The sequence below is a fragment of the Rutilus rutilus genome, assembly GCF_951802725.1.
Source record: "Rutilus rutilus genome assembly, chromosome: 16".
Classification (NCBI taxonomy): Eukaryota; Metazoa; Chordata; class Actinopteri; order Cypriniformes; family Leuciscidae; genus Rutilus; species Rutilus rutilus.
The window spans coordinates 23,830,961-23,851,925 of NC_140224.1; the positions used below are offsets into that span (position 1 = coordinate 23,830,961).

Below are 20,965 nucleotides of genomic sequence, written 5' to 3' on the forward strand. Positions count from 1 at the left end.
TTTTATAATAAATCATGATTATATTATTACGGCTAATTCTGTACACATAAACATAAAACGGAGTTTAAAAACAGGCCAGGTTTCATGGGAATTTCAAGAGTCTGTAACTTCAACTGATCACTGGATGGCGCTGTAATCCACCAAAAGCAAGAAGCAGGTCACAAAAACACCAACAAACATTGTATACTCTCGCAAAATATAAACTTGCAAAATATATTCTGTGCACTGTTTATTCTGTATGCGTAATTACACAAAATGACCAGTTCACTGCGTGGAATAACGTATCCGACACGACACGACCTTTCAGTTCCAGTGTGATGGATGTTTCTGAAATAATATCGGCCGTGATTAACACCTTTCTTGACACGATGCTTCTTTAGACCGCCAAATATTAAGGAATTTTTACACAATCGGGATCAATAAGTTATAATTTCTTAGATTACAACTGGATAGGCTAAGGTTACTTGCTGAATAAAACGTGCAATTTCATAAGGTTATTTGACAACAATTTTGCATATGCTGTTTGGGAACTATCCCTACTTGGTGACAATACTTTTCACTTAATATTTTTCAAAAAACATAAATCAGAACACTGTGTCCGCAGTATTCAGTAAGGGCCTTAAGGCATGGAATTAATAATCATTTTAACTCTATGATAATAGGGAAGACCACACCACAGATATAACGATAATGACACAGAGGAAAGATATCGTTGGAATTACTTTCAGAATCCAGAAAGATCACAAACAACACACAATAAATCAGTAAAAGAAAAAACTCTTTTATTCTTTAATACCATATATAATGCAACAATTGCATATCTTTGGCAAAAATAAACTTTATAAACCTTTTATTAACAGAGGTTAGCTTACAAAATCAAAAATCAGGTTCGGACTGCCACATACATGGCAGACGAACATGACAAAATTGATGGGAAGTGGCAACTCAGTTAGTGGACCATATCTTAATAATAATAATTAATATTAATAACAATAATAATTAATAGGCAGCTGTTTTCAGAATTGGCCTCAAATTCTAAAACTACTGCTCGGTCCCCCTCCCTGCATTAATACTTGCATTCTGTAGTAGCACTATGTACAGCTGGGAGGGGAGGAATTGGCAGCCATGGTTAAAGTGACAGGGAAAGAGCTTCACAAGGATAGGCAGTTTTATAATAATCAACTCAAACAAGAAGTTCTGGTTTGCCAGTGTAAGGGGGCAAGTGGCAGTTATAGTTCACAATTTCACATGCTTGGGTATATAAAATCCTAATGTAGCCTCAAACAAACACTTAAAAACCCAATCATAAACAAACAACCTAAAGGTCCGGGACCACAGGGTACACACAGCCAGGCGAGTTTTGTGAGCAGCAACTTTGGCGATCTCAAAGGGGACAAAAAAAGAAAAAGAAAAGAAAAAAAGTACGGCCGGGAGTCCAGAGTAGCACAGTTCTCACTTCACATCCGGTTGGATATCCTATCACCTTTAGCTCATTAAATATAATGTCCACTCTCCCCTCAGTTCCTGTCATCCTTTCTCCCATGATCAGCACCATCCGCGAGCCGCAGTGATGGGAGAATGTCTTTGTCTCAGCTTGCAGGCGTGTTTATTGTGCAGTTCACATTGTCTCCGGTTTCCTCTCATGCCCTGGGAACTCTCTGGAGGTCTCAAAAGCAGCAGTGGAAAGAGGCGGTCCACACAGCACCTCCTACTGGAGGATTCGTCACACATTTTGAACCAAGAAAGATGATAAAGGCCCGATTCAGGTAGAGGTGACGCTCTTGCCAACAAAAAGTCAAGGAGCGGGAAGAGGGGAGAGTGTTAATAGAGGTAAAGAGGTTCTTGTTTTGATTGGCCGCTATTTAGTACGCTCCAAAAGCAGGCAGTATGCGCACGGGCAATGATTTAATCAAGTCAGTGAGTGCACGTGGAGCACAACACCTGATTATACAGATCGCTAGCTTCTGAGAAACACTGAGGCTGATGGGCATGCAACAAAAAGCTGTTTCTTTCAAGCTGTTCTCCAGTCATAGTGGTCAGGATGGGGATGCAAAACTGATCCAATCAGGATGCACGGGAGGAGTCACATGGTTTTGACATCATAACTGCGGCAGCAAAAGGCTCCCAGGGGCATGCCGTCACCACCACCACACGATATATAAACCAGCAGTACAAAAATAAAATAACTACAGGTATTTAGGTCAACTAATTATTGCATTTCTTCTTTGTATCATGTTTATATTATGATTCAAAATCAATGGCACTTTCAAAATTCTTTTTTCTTTTTTTTTTCCCCGCTCTGGTGAAGCGTGAGAGGTCTTGGGAGCTTGAAAATCCATGCATTCATTTTTCGTATAAATAAGTTTGTTGATTTAGAGGTGGAAGCATGCAAATCTTCTAAGTATGAAGCTTTTTGACAGTGTCTCTCTCTCTTTTATTTTTTTTTATGATTAACTTCAAACCCTCCAGTTATAAACTAGCTGATGTGGGCTGTTCATTCAAATCGGATTCTTTTCTGTACATATAACATGTCAGTATGGCTTTTCTCTCCTGTGTTTGTATTGCCATGTTTGATGAGTGGACCGGGATGTTACCCCAGTTAAAAGACCAAAGGAAAGAAAACACCCCAACAACTACAAACAAGAAGGAAGATACACCAAACCAGAAGAGAGAGGTTGGGCAGGCCACAGGATGGAGTTGGAGTTGGGAATTGGGTTCATTTTCTACTGAGTTTCCTGCTCTTGTGTCTCGAGGCGACTAAACTGGTGCGAATACCGGCCAGGTGTAGAAGCGAGCCGGCCGCCTCCTTGAGCTCCTCGTCCACGTCAGACCGAGAATCTCTCCTGCTCCTCTTCCCTAAATGCTGGCCCTGCAGCGGGTTGCGTGGCCATCGAGCCCGGCCTTCCCTCTCCTGATCATGGTGCAAACCCAGGCTGAAGTTGACTGGCTGTGAAAGAGGCATCTGGCGAGGACAGGGCGGGACAGGGGTGCTGCTGTAGTTGTGATCCTGCTTTGGATCCCGACTCACAACCACCAAGTCCCTTCGGGAGAGATCTATGGGTCCTTCTTGGTCTGGGTCTGAGAAATCATAAACAGAGTGATAACTGATGATTAGACAGTATTATGAATTACTGTAAGATCAAATGTATTATTTTGATGGCAAAGCTGAATTTTCAGCTGCCATTACTCCAATCTTCGGTTACATGATTCTTTCTGAAATCATTAAAATGTGCAGATTTGCTGCTCAAGAAACATTTGAATTATAATCAATGTTGAAAAAAACAAACAGATGTGCTGCAATTGTTTCAGGATTATGAATGGAAAGTTCAAAAGAACAGCCTTCATTTGAAATATAAATCATTTGTAACATTATAAACTGATTGTTCTAACGCAAATTTTTGATTGAATGATCCTCATTTGAAACCAATAACATAACAGCCAATATACATTACACACATACATGATTGCTGTGATTATGTGAACAGTCTTGATTAAAATAAACCAGATGTAAAACATGAATAAAAAGAAGCAGAGGATGAAAAAATGAGGTGTTGGTGTATGTGATGGTGGTCTCTTACATGAGTCAATGTTCTGCTCAGAGGCAGACTTTAACAGCATCATGGCAGTGGCAGCATCAAAATCACATTCTGTAAAGAGAAAGAAATCTTTGATGCACACAAATATTGACTATGTGATGTGTATATGTGTGTGTGTTTGTGTGTGTGTGTGTTTAAATGAATGAGTCACTTCCACCCAGGAGCGAAACAGTCTCTTTCTAATTTCAAAGTACCAGTGCCTTGGTTGTCAAGGTTACCAAATACAGGAAAGAGATGGCATCTATGAGAACCGTGTAGACTTCAAGTACAGGGTGAGCGGAACGAAAAGAGCTGAGATGAGTGATAGGCTTCAATGTGTGATGGTATGTCAGATAATGGTGTGTAAAATGTGACCAGGTCATGGATTTTCTGAACAGACCTGATGAAGTCTACTAACCTTTTAGGGCACAGCCCTGCTCTGAAGTGAAAAGGTGATGAGGAGGAGACGAGGCACTGCAGAGTAAAGAGAAAGAGTGAGAAGATATTAAACACACCTGTTGGATATTCTCTACACCTCTATAGTAATACAATACAAAGTGTGTGTGTGTGTGTGTGTGTGTGTGTGTGTGTGTGTGTGTGTGTGTGTGTGTGTGTGTGTGTGTGTGTGTGTGTGTGTGTGTGTATGTATGTATGTGTAACATTTAATTGAACTAAGACTCAAAACAGTAAAATATAATAATGGGGTGTAACAATTTACTAGTTTTCTTGAAGCATGTGTAAAAATCCTAAATGTATCGATCTTGAAACAATTTTATCTCATGAATCGCTTGTGTTGCCTAATAACACCGCAATTGAATTCCAATACTAGTTGCTGATTCCAAAAATAAAAAGTGTCTGTTTTGCTCTACCATGTCACACTTTCTCACAAAATATGATGTGCTTTTCACAGCATTTCTGCTTTCGATTTGTAATGTGAAGAAGTCTTGTATTATCCCTTATTCACCAGAAAAACTGCCACAAACAAGACATGATTCCTATCTTTCTCTGAGCCAGGTTACAACTTTGTTCAATTCTCCATCCTATTTTCACATTAATTCCTGATTTTAAGGTTAGAATTATGGACGGTGACAAAAGAAAATGCAAGCATGACTTATGTTTTCAGCTACATCTGTGGGTGTTTTACTACATCCAAATAGCTACAGAAAATTATAGATTTTGTACAAGAAACTGTAACTTTAATATTTGTGGGATTGTGGTGTGTAAAAGAAAAATATGAAGGATCTTTTGATTTGATCTCTGCTAAGTTTATTTGTGCATGTATATATTATTCTAATAAAACATTGAGAAAAAAAAAATTATTACAGATTTTATGAAAAAAGCTGATTTATTTCTTTGACATTTAATGATTATTTGAGGATAGAGTATTTGAACATTTTTCCAATCCTTTGCAGAATGCAAGTTAAATGACATTTTAAAAGTCAATAAAAACTTTTGACGTATAACTGCTTTTGTTATTTTGATAACTGCATTAAAGCTAATACATGTACATAATTTTAAAAATCTCCTTTTGTGGAAAAAACTACAAGATGGAAAGTTTATATTGATTTGTTTTAAGATGCTAGGCTGGGTAATTGATTTATAATGCAAAAGATTTGTGTACCATATTTAAAATAAATATTAAATTACATTATGTGCAAATGAATGGCAACAAAATACACTTAACTTAAAAGCTAGTTTTGGCGCAAAAAACTGTCTGAAGTGCTTTATTTTTCCTACCTAAGATACAAGTTATTTAAAAATGCATTTTAAAAAAAGGACTTTTTTTTTTTTAACAGAGTATCAAATCTGCAAGAAAAGCTAGAATTAAATACCAGTGAATCAAGATTTGAACAACTATATTATAAATACAACTCAATGAACAACATTTCTAACCACCAAAATACACGCATCTGTAAGTCTGTGACTGCAGCTGAATAGACATTGTATACTAATGCAGGAAGCTGTGGTGTTTTTTGGCAAACAACCGAAATTTTGGTCAACACCAAACATGAGCAGAGCATCATAAAAACTAAATCACTCCCATTAAATTCAAAAAAGCTGTCTACACTGGAAGCGCTTGTCTGTTTGCAGAGTATTAGTAAGCACTATAACAAGCATTGTTGATAAATGTCAGAATTATCAATTTGTTGTATAATCGGGCCAGTGTTTATACCTAGGAGGGGAGGCAGGAGGGGTGCAGAAGGCATGTGCATTTGGGAAGTGCTGCTTCTTCAGGGCTTGCATCAGCATGGGCCGGAACTCGGGGTGAACGCACCACAGAGAGCCTTTCCCATTGGTCTAGAAGGAACAGAGAGGGGAGGAGTCAGAAGCGCAAGAATGATTTCAGCATGGTGGTGTGAGGAAACGGCTCAGGTTAAATGACAACAGGACCATCTGTCTGTCTGATCCTACACTATACATTCATGAACACATCATGAATGCAAAACTATCATTTTGAATCATCATGAAACTATAATGACCATATGGGAAGGATGTGGAATGGTGGCTTCCACTGTGTTTGCATGGGGGGTTTTGTCTGTGTTTGAATAAAGGACTCATCACCCTTTGTCTGAGGTGTGGTCCTGCAGGGGGAATATGACCTTGACTCACTTCACTAGCCGTGTTCATAAACAGGAAAGAGGAAACATTGCCATGGCAACAGACACCAGGCTGAGACATATGAAACCCACAGATTCACGTTAATGAAACACACTGTCCTCACCGTTCCATAAATCATTTCGCCATCTACGGTTCACATAGAAGAAATGAAAACATCTGCCTCACTTCATTTAACTGGCTGCGTGCCCTGCTTTGAACACATTGGTTTTCAAAAAGCCCTAAACCAATATCCCTCTTGACAAGCCTGTTAGCACACTGCAGTCAGCCCTGCACTACTTTATACACTGACCCAGTTAGTTAACATCTGAGCGAGTTCTCTGCAGCAATGTTGTGTGAACCAGTCTTGAGAAAAAGATGTTATTCTAATTTATTACAAGGCTCTCTGGAATACTTGATTGTGATTGGTCAGTCGCAGCATTCTGAGGTCAATGAGCCCACTTTGCTGATTTCATGTCTCTTACAGCACAATGCGATCATGCATATTAAAAATAATTTCAACCCTCATTAATATTTTAAGTATGGCTGTCGATTTAACGTGTTAATTTAATTAATTAGGTATGGAAAAAAAACACGATTAAAATTATTTAACACATTTAACCTACCCACCCTGCCCTAGAACTACATAGGTCATCTTACATTTCATACGGTTGATTGGTGACGAACAAGTAGTGCAAAAGCTCAGTGCGTGATGGAGCCTATAGAATGCAGTTAGAAGAATGCCCCTATAATGCAAGATATTGGGGCAAAATGCCCCTGTATGAATTTTTATGATATAGTTAAGCAATATCACACGAGTAACGAGCGCAATACCACACAAATGCAAATGTGATATTGATTTACAAAAGTTCAATAAATAGTAAGTTAACATTGTGGTATATTTTAGACAATATTTTCTGCTTTTGCTCAATTTTATGATATGACAACAAAGTACAGTGAGATCGATCAGAGAGCAGACAGAATCGCTCTTGCGATACATTGAGGACATATACCTATCGGTCTGCGCAACACCGCTTCAAGTCGAACACACCTGGTGTTTCGTTTCTGAAGGAATTCACGTACTGAGCGAATAAATCGGGTGAACCAATAAATCAATGGCTCATTCATAAAGAGAGCCACTTAATTCCTCCTGAATGAATCAGCCGTTTGAACGAATCCAATGAATGAATGACTCAATGACTTACTCATTTAGACATACCTACTGCCAGTTTTAGTTTCTTATTTTGAGTATCACTTTAAAAAAAAAAAAATCATATTTTGGGGATAATTTGCCCAAACATGAAAATTCAGTTTATTTACATTTACTCACTCTCATGGTGTTTCAAACCTGCATTACTTTTTTCTTTTGTGTACCATAGAAGACATTTTGAAGAATGTTGGTAACCAAACTGTTTTGGTCTGTATATCTAAATACCTATTCAGATGCAGCTTTTGACAGAAAACATGGCCCTTGTAGTCTAAATGTTTATGTGTAATAAATTCTAATAAATATCTAATGAATTATTTATTTCTAAAACCACTTTTTGTAATGTCTATTTAATGCTTTTCAAATTTAACAACGACTTAAAACAATCTTTTGGGGGTAATTTCTCAGACAAATTTGATGTGTGATTAATTTGTGATTAATTAGATAAAATAATCAGCACATCTTGTAATTAATTAAATAAATAAAAAATTAAATCGCTTGACAGCCCTAATTTTAAGCCCATTAATTTAATAATTTTGGAAATAATGTGCAGTAAGACGATCATTATTGCTAAATGTGTATTGCCCTTCGTAATAGGGATGCATCAATATTAAAATTCTGGCAGATACTGGCAAGATGAAAATTATTTAATGCCATTTATTGATCATGGCCGATAATTAATAAAATGCTCATATTAAAATATTATACTATTTTGTCTAAATATATTCAAAATTAAAAACACTATAACTAAAATTAAGTGAATTTAGGACTCACGGCATTATAAAGTCCAATACAAAACATGAATATACGTTTTGAGATTAGCTAAAAACAACATTTAACAAAAAGCAAAAGTTATATATATATATATATATAATTAAAAGAGGCAGAAATAAATGTCAACAACAGTGTTTAGTATTATTTAAATAATATTCTAGAATTTATTAATATTATTTGAATTAGCTTTTATTATTAGCTTTAATTTATTTTATTTTTTATTTTTTTTCATGTTGGTATGTCAACTTAAACATTTAATTTCACTTAGTTGTCAAGGGAACATACTTTAATTTCGTTTTTTTCTCCTCTTTTTTTTTCACTTTAATTTGTAATAGTTTTACTTTTAGTTAATAATAACAACATTGGTCCACAATTAAATATCCAATACTGACCCATTCAAGAAAAAATAAAAATAAAAAATAACAATATTGTGCATCCCTACTTCAACATGATAGAAGACCTGATGGTAATGACTGACTGTCTGTCTAACCCTTACATACACAACATGGGAATGTTCCGTTTCCTTGAGTTCTTACCTTTCCTATGCTTCGCTCTACTTTACGGAAGCACTTGTTGAGGGACAGGTTGTGGCGCACTGAGTTCTTCCAGCCAGTAGGGGCACTGGAGAAATATGGAAAATGCTTGAGGATCCAACCGTAGATGTCCTTTACTGGGAGAGATTTGCTGGGCGACTGCTCAATAGCCATGTATATCAGTAAGGAGAAAGAGAAGGGAGGCTTTGACTTGTAAGGATCTCTTTCACTTCCCGCAGAGACAGAGGAGGCAGACGAGGCGGTGTTACTGTGTGGCGATCCACCGCCACCCTCGATGTCAAACAACGGGCTGTTGATGGGTTGTGCCTCGGGTCCACCGAGTGTGAAGTTCTGCAGCAAGTTCTCATGAAGCCAGTTCAGGTTGGTCAGCTCGTCATCTTCAGACTCGCCTGCTACCACACTCAGTGCTCCAGTACGAACAATCTGGTCCAGACTGGTAGCCATGGGACTGGAAGCACTCTCTGCTTCAGGGAGAGTTCCAGCTCCACACACGCCCTGCGCTCCAGGAGATTCAGCTTTCTTATCTGGAGACATCCCTATTATCGGACACATCAAACCAGGAGGGTCTGTGGAAGTGAAGAGCATTGGAGAGAACACTGATTACTACAACAGTCAATCATAAATATATTTGGTTTTATTTATTTACCAAAACACAATTTTCATTTAGCCAAAACCGAAAATGAAGTTTGAGTAATTAAATTTGGAAAGCATTGAGTGATTCTTTGCAGTGAGTCTGTCTGTTGTTTGATTAACATTAAAAACACAGACACAAACTCTAAAATCAAATGCACGGATCCAATATACTGATACACATGCGTTTTCTCTCTCGACTGTTTACGTTCACTTAAGACACTACGTTTACTAAGATACTCGCCAAAATGGGCATTTTGACATCATTTTGTGTGAAATTGTCAGTTCAAACTCAAGACGACGTGAAACAGAGCTCAATTCAGTATTCACGTGCTGTCAGACATGGCTTTCTGGGCACGTACTTCGGATGTGATATCTTTCGCGTCTTCTTGCGCAGAACCCGACAGTTCTGTCAATGAGCCCTGTATGTACTCTCTTTTCTCACTGTGTGTGTGTGTAAGCGCTCTCAGCCAAGCCACATTGCGTAAAGCTCAGCAGGCAATGAAATTATATCTGCGCTAAACTTTTTTTTTTGCGTCTAACTCAATTACAGGCGACTGTAATCCTACAATTTACTAGCCATTGGCTAACTGCATAGCCTATGCGAGTGATTAACTCGCATTGTAGAGGGTTGTAAAGTCCTTCAGTAATGCTTATCAATATTGCAGTCAAACTCTTTTGCTACTCTTTTGACTCGTTGGGCAATAATTGCTCATTTTCGGTCACATAGGCACTGCTGACATGTTCACCTTTTGTAGCTTATTAACATTGTGTACACAAAATATGCTGACATAGTCAAAAGGCTTCTTTGGAGAAGTGCTAACCCTTTTTATCAATGATTTCATTTCTCCTAAATGATTTTGCAAAAAAAAAAAGACATTTTGGTTATCAAATTTATCAAGTTATCAAGGTAATGTGTGTAATTTTTGCTGGAGGATTCTAGAATATGACCACAATTGATTAATGTACTAGCATAACAGAAGTCAATGAGAGAATTATGTAATATACAGTGCAATGCATAAGTTAATACACCCATGCTAAAGTTGACTAAAAAGAGGAATAAAAAATCATATTTTGGAAATTGAACTTAATGCCTTAATTTAAAAAATTAGGAAAAATCCAACCTTTAAGGACACCAATTTTCTTTGTGAATGAATAATGTATCGTAAATAAATAAATGTTCTTCCTTAAAATACATGGTGCATAAGTTAGTACACCCCTATGTTAAATTCCCATAGAGGCAGGCAGATTTTTATTTTTAAAGGCCAGTTACTTCATGGATCCAGGATACTATGCATCCTGATAAAGTTCCCTTGGCCTTTGGAATTAAAATAGCAATGCAATGCAATTGAGAGCAATGCAAATCAAACTAGCTTTTAGGCTAACTGAAATAAAACCATGCCAATCTCTAGGTATGGTGAATGCTATGTGATGATGTGGGGCTATTTTAATTCCAAAGGCCAAGGGAACTTTATCAGGATGCATAGTATCCTGGATCCATGAAGTAACTGGCCTTTAAAAATAAAAAAATTAAATTAAGGCATTAAGTTCAATTTCCAAAATATGATTTTTTTATTCCTCTTTTTAGTCAACTTTAGCATGGGTGTATTAACTTATGCATTGCACTGTATATATTGGTTACAATTTTAACATTCATAATTTAAAAATGTGAAAAGTATAAGATATGTTGAGTTTTTTTCCACTTTCTTTTATCCCTAAAACATTGTGATCTCATTGTCATCTCTTCCTGTACCATTTCTCTTGCGGGAATTAAGAGGCCCTTTAGGACAAAGTTAAGGGCCTCTTAGGCATCTACTCAAGTGTCTGAGAGAGCCATGACCCTCATCCTCAAGACGATACCACACCAGAACAACTAAAGTGTGTACTCTAGGGTTCTTAGAGGAGATTCAAGATTAGAGGGTCCTTAGACAACCACTGAAGACGTGCAGGTCTGTTATCAGCGCCATATAATAAGACAAAGACAAGGATAGAGAGGATAAGTGATATTCAGTTCCAACCAGTGGCCGGCATGGTGGGGGCGCCCCCACACAGCCTGAAGAAACACAAACAAGAGAAAAACTCACAAAGACCGATTAGAAATCTACCTGCCACAGACTAAGCAAATGGCTTTAATGGACATCCATGGAAAGCACACAGAATATTTATAAATAAATCATCAGCTCAAGTAAAAGAGGGCTGAGTGACTGGGAGAGTGAACGTTCCTCTGCCCACTATTATACCCACTGCCATGGAAACCATACAGCACATCAATAAATAAATAATCACATAAAGTGCTGCTCTGAATCACTCTCTCTCCCACTCTGGAGAATAGAGTGGAGGGCACAGGGAGGGGGTTCCACTTCCTCTTTTAGACCGTTCAAAACACCAGACACGAATAAACATCAACCCTTTCACATAAGTACTGTAATATAAGGTGCTAAACAATAGCTTTTACACAAAGTTAAAGAGATGGTTTATCCCAAAATGACAATTATGTCATCATTTACTTATGTTCATGTCATTATGAACCTATATGACTTTTTTTTATCAGTGAAATACAAAAAGAGATATTTTAAAGAATGTGCACGCTGCTTTTTTCCCACAATGAAAGTGGATGGAAACCAGGGAACGTCCAACTCCAAAAAGAAAAAAAAAGCACCATAAAAGTAGTCCTTGTGATAGCTGAGATGTATTTCAAGTGTTCCAATGCTACATGACAGCTTTGTGTAACAGCAGACTGACAATTAAGCAATTGTTCACTGAAAATGCTTTACATTTGTGATCACCATTTACTTTTACTGTGTTCCACTGAAGCAAGTAAATCATTCGTGTTTTGAAAGACAAGAAGGTAAATAAGTGACTATTTAAATTTTTGGGTAAACTATGTTTTTAGGGAGCTTTCTTACATCCGCATGATTACTCAGAATAAAATAGCTTTCACATTACGGATTAATACAATGTAGGGCTGCACGATTAATTGCAATTAACATGAAATCACACTTAAAAACGATTTGGCTTACTGCGATTAAGAAAAAATGTCTGCGATTATTTTTTATGTGCAGCTTGTCAGTGACGTACGGCTCTGTGATCAGTAGTAAATGCTGCTCCATGTGAAAGCACTATGATTTTGAGTCGCTTATAACGCGTCAAACATCTTTCCAAACATTTATGAACCTCTTGTCCAACAAAAGACAACATTTCATAGATCTATCAAATCAGTTCAATCTTTTGTTTATTCAGCTACAGCAATAGTATGATGCCCATAGGGATTTCCTGGAATCTGCGGAGGGGCATATTTAGAGTTTCTGCGCAAGAGCGCCCTCTGGCGTTCAGATGGAGCAGCATTTACTACTGATCACAGAGGCCTGCTGCACTTACAAGCTGCGCATTAGGGATGTGACGGTGAGTATATTTTCCCACCGGTTAATTGAAGAGTCACAACACCGGTAATACCGGTATCACCGGCGGGGGCTTTTAAATCGCTAATTTGAAAGCAAAACTAAAATATTGCACGTCCGCACGGGCATTCTAAGGGGCATCTTTCAAATTAGCGCCAATTCGGGGGAAGATTGCTTGAATGGTGAGTTCATTAGCCTATTATTCTTAATGAAAAACGCAAATAGGCGCTTTTATTATAATTATATTTGAACTCAATAATATGAACAGGGAAAAAATTAAGTAAAAATTAAATTATCTCATGTTATTGTTTTATCAATCAATTACATTTCCTGCCTTTTAAATCTGTAGGATATGGGTAATACTAGTTATATTGTTGATATTTGTTCCCCGGTACAGTTTTGTCTTGTCTGCTTATTGCGTTTTTAAAGGGCTTGTTTTGCTCTTTTTGTGATATCTGGCAACCCTTCACCCGGAGCTTTAATGAAGAGGGTGAAGAGTTCAGAAGAGAGTAGAAAGGAGGGCAGCAGTGTGTATACGAAAAGCAGCTAGTGCCAATTGGCCAGGAGTTAGCCTAACTAATAAAGTAGTTTAAAGTATACACACCTTGCAACCAAGTTAGTATTTTACTCTAGCCTGGTGGAGACTGAGAAACTGTCTCCGCTCAGCCGCTCGGCTCTCGCAGCGGGTCTTTTGCATCAATAAAATGTGATCGGTTTATGCAAGCGTCAAGTTGAGACATACGAATCCAAGAAAGTGATTATCAGCTGGTTCCGATCAGTGGCCGATCATTTGGACTTTTGAAAAATATAATATGCGCAGTTGCATTTTCAGTATTTAGTGATTTAGCCTCAGATACAGGATATGTTGCTTCGCTTTTACAAGCAGGAATTGACAATTTCCACATGCCGTTTTGTTTTCCAGTACCATTCTCTTTGGATGTCTTTCTTCATGGTCACTCAAGGGCAGGGACGACAGCAGTATGTCCTTCATAGAACATTTAGTACTGTCTACTTTCCCTTCTGCCCCAGGAGGAGACTTGATCTCTGCTCTCATGGTGGCTCTCATTAGCAAGACAAATCTACCTCCCTTCAACAAACTCATCAGCCCATTACCAAACCCTCCATCCACACATACAGACAATGCTAATGGTGACGCTCTACCACGGTTAACTACTTCAAACAGAAATACGCCCAAACAAACCCACTATGCGTAAACTTTGGTCAATGGGAGGGGCAGCTGAGAAATACAACTAATTACCGTTTTAATTCCTAGGCTCTCTGGGAAACCTATGCCATTTATTTAATGTCACTGATAATTATCCAGAATAGTTTATGTACACTCTAATGTTAAAGTCGCAATGAAACAATGTAAAGACAAACCTTTTCTTCAGTATTGTAAGACAAATCTGAATGTAACAGACTACTGAAAAAGAAAAAGAAAAAATTTGCTAATTTTTTTACTTTTTGCAAGCACCATTTATTTTGCTCAGTGAAATGATCTAATGGATTTTACAAAGAACAACCTGTTTTTCCTTTTCATCCCCTCTATCTAAATTCCATCAGTTAGAAGGAGGATTTATTCAGTATTGAACCGCTGATGTTTGCAGAACAGAGTACTGGGACGAGCATGTGCATCTGTAATAAAACAGTTGGAGATGGAGATCAAGGGGTCTTCTACGTGTTTAAGCATGCTTAAACAACCTGTTTCAATTGGGCGTCTCTGCTGAGGTATAAGAGCTGTTCTGCCTTGATTCCTGTAGCGGTTGGTATTGGTCTGTCTAGTATCAGTCCTGACTCAAGGGCTCACAGCGCATCTCTGTTGCTGTGTGAGAGCTGATCTAAAAGCCCAGCAGGAAGGTCACCTAACCCCTATTAGAAAACTACTGGAGATTAACTACTTTTTTATTTTTCTCTGTATAATCCAGAATTCAGGTATTTTCCTTGATGTCGAGGTGACATCTGACAGAGACTAATGGATTTACTTCCAGTCACAATAAGCTCTAAGAAACTCTAACAAATCATACAGTACAAAGACCCTGTTGTTGTTAGTTAGTTCAGGGCTAGTTTTCTCCACAACTCTGAATCACATTTAAAAGCTAAAGCTTCTTAAACATTCATATGCTGCAAGGATTCTAGAAGCTTGAAAGCCGTAATCCACAGCTGTAAAGACACCACATGAACAATGCCCGAGTTTGTTTTTAAAATTGAACATTTCAAAACTTGTCAGAAATGTTTTCATTTTCAATTCTAATTAAAATGAATTTAAACAAATCTTATTTACATACAAATGAGTTCCTTAATTTCATAAATGCTTCCTATTTGTTAACTTCTTGACAACTTTACTTTACGTAAAACATATAGGCCTATACTTAATATTCCAAAACAAATTCACAATAATTAATCCGTAAAGCCTCTAATTTATCTCTAATAGATGCAGAGTTTTATAAACAAGTCCATTTGGCGTTAAATTGTCTGTCCCCACCAACCATTCAGGCTATCAACATTTTGGTGCTTTTATCACAAAATTTGCTTGCTAAATGGAAAGCACGCAGTTTGAACTCTGTCACTAAGCACCATTCAATGACAGTTTTTGCATATATTCACAAGAACATCACTTGAATTTTGAGAATTAATCTGTGAATGAACACTTCAACAATTAAATGTTAAGTTTTACACACTGCACTGCATGTAAAAATATGATTGAATCAAGCCATGTTAACAATCTGTCTGTCATACTGCATGACTGTTGAGGTTATTTTTTTCTGCGACTAACTAATTAAAACTTGGTTGAAGAAAACTCTTCTCGTCAGCTAACGTTCAGTCGAACTATTAGGTGGCAGCCCTAGAAGAAATGAACCAAAAGAAGGTGAAGCCTAAAAAGAGCACACCCACCTTTAGATTGGTGCAGGTATGACATCACTTTGTAGGCCAAAACGCGTAAACGAGTTTTAGCACTTCCGGTTCCATCGTCTCAAAGTCAATGGTTTTTTTTAATGGGATTTTGGTTAAATGGCTGAAATAAGGTCTGTGGTGAACACAAGCTCAAGATACTTTCACATTTTAGCCTATTCTACGGCATAAAATCAGTATTACAACACCAGATTTTTTTAAGATGTTATGTGGCGGTTGCTAACAAGTGGCTAAATGGGACTACAGAGGCTGTCGAGAGATTAAACGCCATCAGCTGAACAGGTAAACTCAATTCACTTATAATTGTGCTCTTATAAACTATTCTAACTCAAACTTTCTGGGAAGAGTTTTCAGAAGCTTAGTGATGGTGGCGTTGAATTCTAGCGATCATGGTAGTTCGTTCATAGCCTACCTTTAGCTTTTTAATTCTGGCGACTGCATTTAGGCTTCAGAATTCATAAAAGTTGTGTTTATCTGTGGTAATTATCTTGATGGACAAAACCTGCAAGTATCATAAACTTTAACTGATCACAGAGCTTGTTTTTTGCGATAATCCAAAAGCCTATGGAAAAATCCTATTGGGTTTTTGTCGAGGGAACCAGTGTGAATTTTAACTGTTGGTTGACCTATAAAGTGACGTCATACCTGCACCACTCATTTACGTAATTGCCATGGACCAATGGTAGTTTGAAGCTGTTTACCAGCCGAAGAGAACTTTTCTTCGTTTTAGCCTGACTTTGTTCGGAATTATGTCACTAGTTTCTTATTTTTTTTCCATGGTGGTGGCATACAAACCTTCACCCATACAAGCCTCCACACAATCTTCACAGCATGCTGTCTGGACTTCGTCCCGTGTCATTGTCACACCCTACAGTCTCAATTAAACACACCCTGTTTATTCACACAGGAGTGACCAACACAATGGAGGCTATTGTGATCACAGTGACACAGGCTATGGTACTGGGGGGCAAGCTCTTCTCATCAAGGCACTGCCTGACATTAGCATCACTGTCAATGGACAGAGGGGCCCTAACTGCCTGCCGGCTGCTCGACGGACTTAAATCCTTCAGAAAGGAGACGAAGAACTAAACGAGGAGTGTGACAGACCAAGTCTAAGAACCCAAGGTTGAGTTGGGGGTCGGAGTGGGCGTGAGGTGCGAGGTGTGACACGGTCCAGGCAAATGCAGGGGGAAAAAAAAGCACACATTTGCAACTGAAATCCAGAGCAGTCGCCTATATTTGATTACCACGCCCCGGTGTCACCATGTAGCCATGGCAACCACAGCGTTATAGCCTCCTGGGGATGTGAGTTGCGCCTTCTGGTCTAACGTTGAGGGCATCGAGGAACAAAAAGAGGCTAACAGCAGATGAGAAATATGTGCAGCTGGAGGTATAATGAGAGGATGGAAGGAGGAGGGGTCAGCAAACAAAGGCATTGTCGTTACAGGCCGCATAAAAGCTTGGACATAAGTTTGATTTGCTTTTCAATTGAGCTTGGAAAGGCTGATGGGTTTTACTACAAAAACAATTATAAAGCATGTTCGATAATCTTTGGAGGAAAGCAACTATATGTTCGTTTAAATGTTTTGCCAGTCAACCAGGAAGAGTTGCCAAATACAAATTTGTGGTCAAAGCTTGTTGTTGTTTTTTTACACCCCTCTTGCAGAGAGAATGAAGCATTTACTGTAATGCATATGTGTTTCTGCCTATTGTTTTAAAGTGTTGTTGACTGCTCAACACTTTTTTGTCATGCACTCAAACTCATTAAAATGAAAGTTGTTTAATTTTGTTTTGACTGAAAGATTCAGACAGCTTTGGATGTCTATACACACACTTTTTTTTTTATTATTATTCTTTCTTTATAAAGAGACACGCAAACCTGGTTGAACCTTGCAGCAAAAACAATGACTTAAACTCGTACACTCTGCATTTTTGGGACAGAAACGTGCATACAGCCAAGAGCCAGATCTTATCTATCATTGTGAGAGTCATAATGAGACTAATTAATTTCCCGTTTAATGCCAGGAGAGAAGCAATAAGCAAGGGATCATTTGCTGTGTCCTACAAAAGCCCTCCAGAGAAAACAGCACTGCACAGACACTATTGCCATTCTCTACATTAGCGCAGGATTCGGTACTAATGAAGTCTCTTAAGGCAATTGTGCCCTTTCTGATACAGCCAGCCATGCATCTGAATTCTGTACACTGTGAGTACAGCTAATGTGGTCATACTGCAAATAAAAGCCAATACATGACAACCCTGTTAACAACACAGACACCCTTTTCACTGCCTACGCAACATGACCTGAATGAGTCTACAGTCTAAAGTGCAAAAGTAGACAGCAGAACTAAATAATGTGCTCATGTGACACTCAGCTAGAGTTGTGTACTCGTCTCTCCAGCTCTTCCCTAAGCACAGCTATGCGTTCACTAAGACCACGTGTCAATGTCACTCAGGCGTTATCTGCAGCCGGAAATAATGAGTGCACGTCTGCGTCAGAACATCGCATTTCATCAACAAGTCACGAGCAAAACTATCAGTCCTTTGCTTTCGATCTCAACGAAAGTTCATGTCCAACCAACACATGTAATAAGCCAAACAAAACAAGAAAATAACAGCCCCCCCTCCCTCACTTCTCGTGTTACATAGTTGCCCTAGATTCTCACTACTCGCCACAAACTGAATATTTATTTGTAACCTTCAACTGTAACCTTTAGCATTACTCTGGTGTTACAAGGCGACAATCAGGCGAGTTCGATTAGCGTTCTATTCGAACGTTCTCTCTGATATTTGAGCATTCAAAATTTAAAAGGCGCTTTCGCGACACTTGACGTTTTGAATTGTAATTTTATCTGAAAATATTTTATGACTGCATATCTGTCGTGCGTTCTGAAACTTCCGCAGATAATGTCACAAGAATGCTGGCCAGTCTTCTTTAGAATGAGGATCTTCAGTTAGCGTCAAGCTAATGCGTGGAGCTTCCGAACACCACGCGAAATAAAACAGAGAAGTCCTGGGATATACTTATTGTTTTCGAGTATTCATTCAGGAAAAGTAGACGAATATGACTGGTATGTGCTTGGTTTAATGTCTCGTGTCAGCTCGACGGCAAACGCATGCATTTCACTCAACTAAGTTAGCTAGCAAGATCACATGGTCTAAAATGTTTCTAAAATGATTCTGGGAATAGAACGGACGAGTGTACATTTCAATACGAAAGGTGAAAGAATAAATAAATAATTAATTCAACAACAAAAAACAACATAAACACCGAAATAAGGGAGGTCAATGGCTTGTTATTGACTAGAAATTATTTTTTTTTTTTTTTTTCACGAGACACGTTTCATACTTGTCATCTGATTTAAAACGCGATGGCATATACGATTCCGCTTTAAATAAACAGCATTAAAAAGCGTTTACTTACATTCGTGCATTCTACTGTCGCGTCCGACGACAAAAGCTGCCGTGCTTTCATGCAGTAGCCTTTCGCTCGCGCTGTGTCAAAAGATCAGCAGCTGCTTCCTCCATCCACGCAGCAGCGCGGAGATCACGCCGCACGGCAACGCTTCCGTACCCCCCCTGCCGTCGCCAAGGCAACAGGGCCACTTCAGCCAATCACACCCCCTCCTCTCCGATATCCCCCTGACAACTGCCGCATCGCAGTAGCACTTTTTTAGCAAACCTAAGCAATTGCGTTCAGCACGCGCTCCGCGTTGCACCACGTTATTCATTCGAGGTTTGTGAGGAAAAATCTCGGTGTTATTTCAAACGGTGTCGCTAACCAAGTCGGTGTAGATTCAGATGTTTTTTGACGTCACATTCTCATTGAGAATATGCTTTATATTTAAATGCTTTACTAACTTAGACGGCGTATGACCACCAACCAGCTTACGTTGGAAACGAGGTCAGATGCTGTTGCGTCATTTCGCGGGGGAGACCTGGAGGCTCGTCGTCCAATCGCAGGCTATTGCACGATGTGAAGTAGAGAAGTGCTTAACAAAACTTACCAGGCAAACTTATGTAAGTATTGTGCTCCAAAAAAAAAAAAAAGAGTATCTCTTTGGAAAGTAAGGACTATGACCATAAGAGTTTTATTGTAGCCTACTTTGTTTTCCCCTCTGGTAAATATTAACCCTTTCTGGCTGAAATTATGTTAGAGAGACAAAAATGTCTGCAGCCATAACCAGTCAACATTTTGATATTTTAATAGTTATTTCTAATGTGCAATGTATCAGTTCTGACTGACAGAAAATGCAGGCCTGCATTATCTTATTAAACAATTAGAAAGAAGTAAAAGTGAGTTAACTGTAGCCTCATTATAGGAGCTGTTTATGCAACCCCCATGCATGTTGGGTGATCACATGATTGATTTATGGCATTGAAGTGGGCCGAAGAAGGGGCCTGTCTTCAGCAGAGGACAAAGTTTAGAGGAGATACAGCTTACTGACTTCATTCTCAAAGGTCATCACACGTGACACACTCAACATGAATCTCACGGGTTAATTAAGAGTCGTGCAAAATTGAATACTTTCATTTTGCTATACCAATACCATTTAGTTTAAGTATTTATTCATGTATTTTTACGTTATGCCAATACGTTTATAGAAACCACTTGGCTTTTTATTGCAGTCATCCAGGTTCATATACAATTCAGTTCCACTCACTTCCGTAGATAAGAAGTTCACGGCCATGTGTGTTCAAACACTACGTCTCCATTTATTTGGCCTTAAAAGTCTGAACTACCTAACAGTCATGTATCTGAAACGACTTTATCGTTAATTCAAGTTTTTAGTTTCTCTGAATAATGCAAGCACAATTTTTTATACGTATGGATAGTATTAGATGCAAAGCAGCCAATTTGCCAATGACATAAAACCTCAAGTTACACTGACCCAAACTTAAAGTGTGGAATATTAACTACAGAAGTACTCTCTCAAAATTGTATCCATATTATAGGCTTTTTTGATGAGTACAATCCAAGGAAGAGTTGTTTCTTTGAAGCCTGAAATCTAAGCATGTCTATTTAATAGATTTAGACAACAGACATAGATTATTGCGATATGGATTATCTCGTATAAAAAAACACAGAATGAAGCATAAAAATACAAATACTTGAACCAAGAGTGTGTCAGTATGCGGTTCAGGTTGTTTGCCTGTAATGATGGTGCACATTTACCTAGGAATAGTGGAAAGAGAAGGGTTTATGATTTCATGAGTTATTCTTATCAGACAAGATAAAGCACAGCGCTATAAAAGTCTCCTACAGCGAGGACCTTGCTTCCGTTATTTGCACAAGTCGAGCGTATGCATTATAATATTACA

At 38.3% G+C, this 20,965-nt stretch overlaps 1 protein-coding gene across 1 annotated transcript; it reads right to left on the bottom strand.

Annotated features, from left to right (window-relative positions):
* Positions 1-761: 761 nt before the first annotated feature.
* Positions 762-19,506, bottom strand: foxn2b (forkhead box N2b). The gene is made up of 6 exons (XM_084434373.1): positions 19,068-19,506; positions 8,688-9,271; positions 5,749-5,873; positions 3,994-4,049; positions 3,579-3,647; positions 762-3,078 (listed from the first exon to the last, which is right to left on the bottom strand). Exons 1-6 carry the CDS (start codon positions 19,075-19,077, stop codon positions 2,717-2,719), a joined length of 1,206 nt encoding a protein of 401 aa, XP_084290499.1. The 5' UTR covers positions 19,078-19,506; the 3' UTR covers positions 762-2,716.
* Between the last annotated feature and the right edge of the window lie 1,459 nt (positions 19,507-20,965).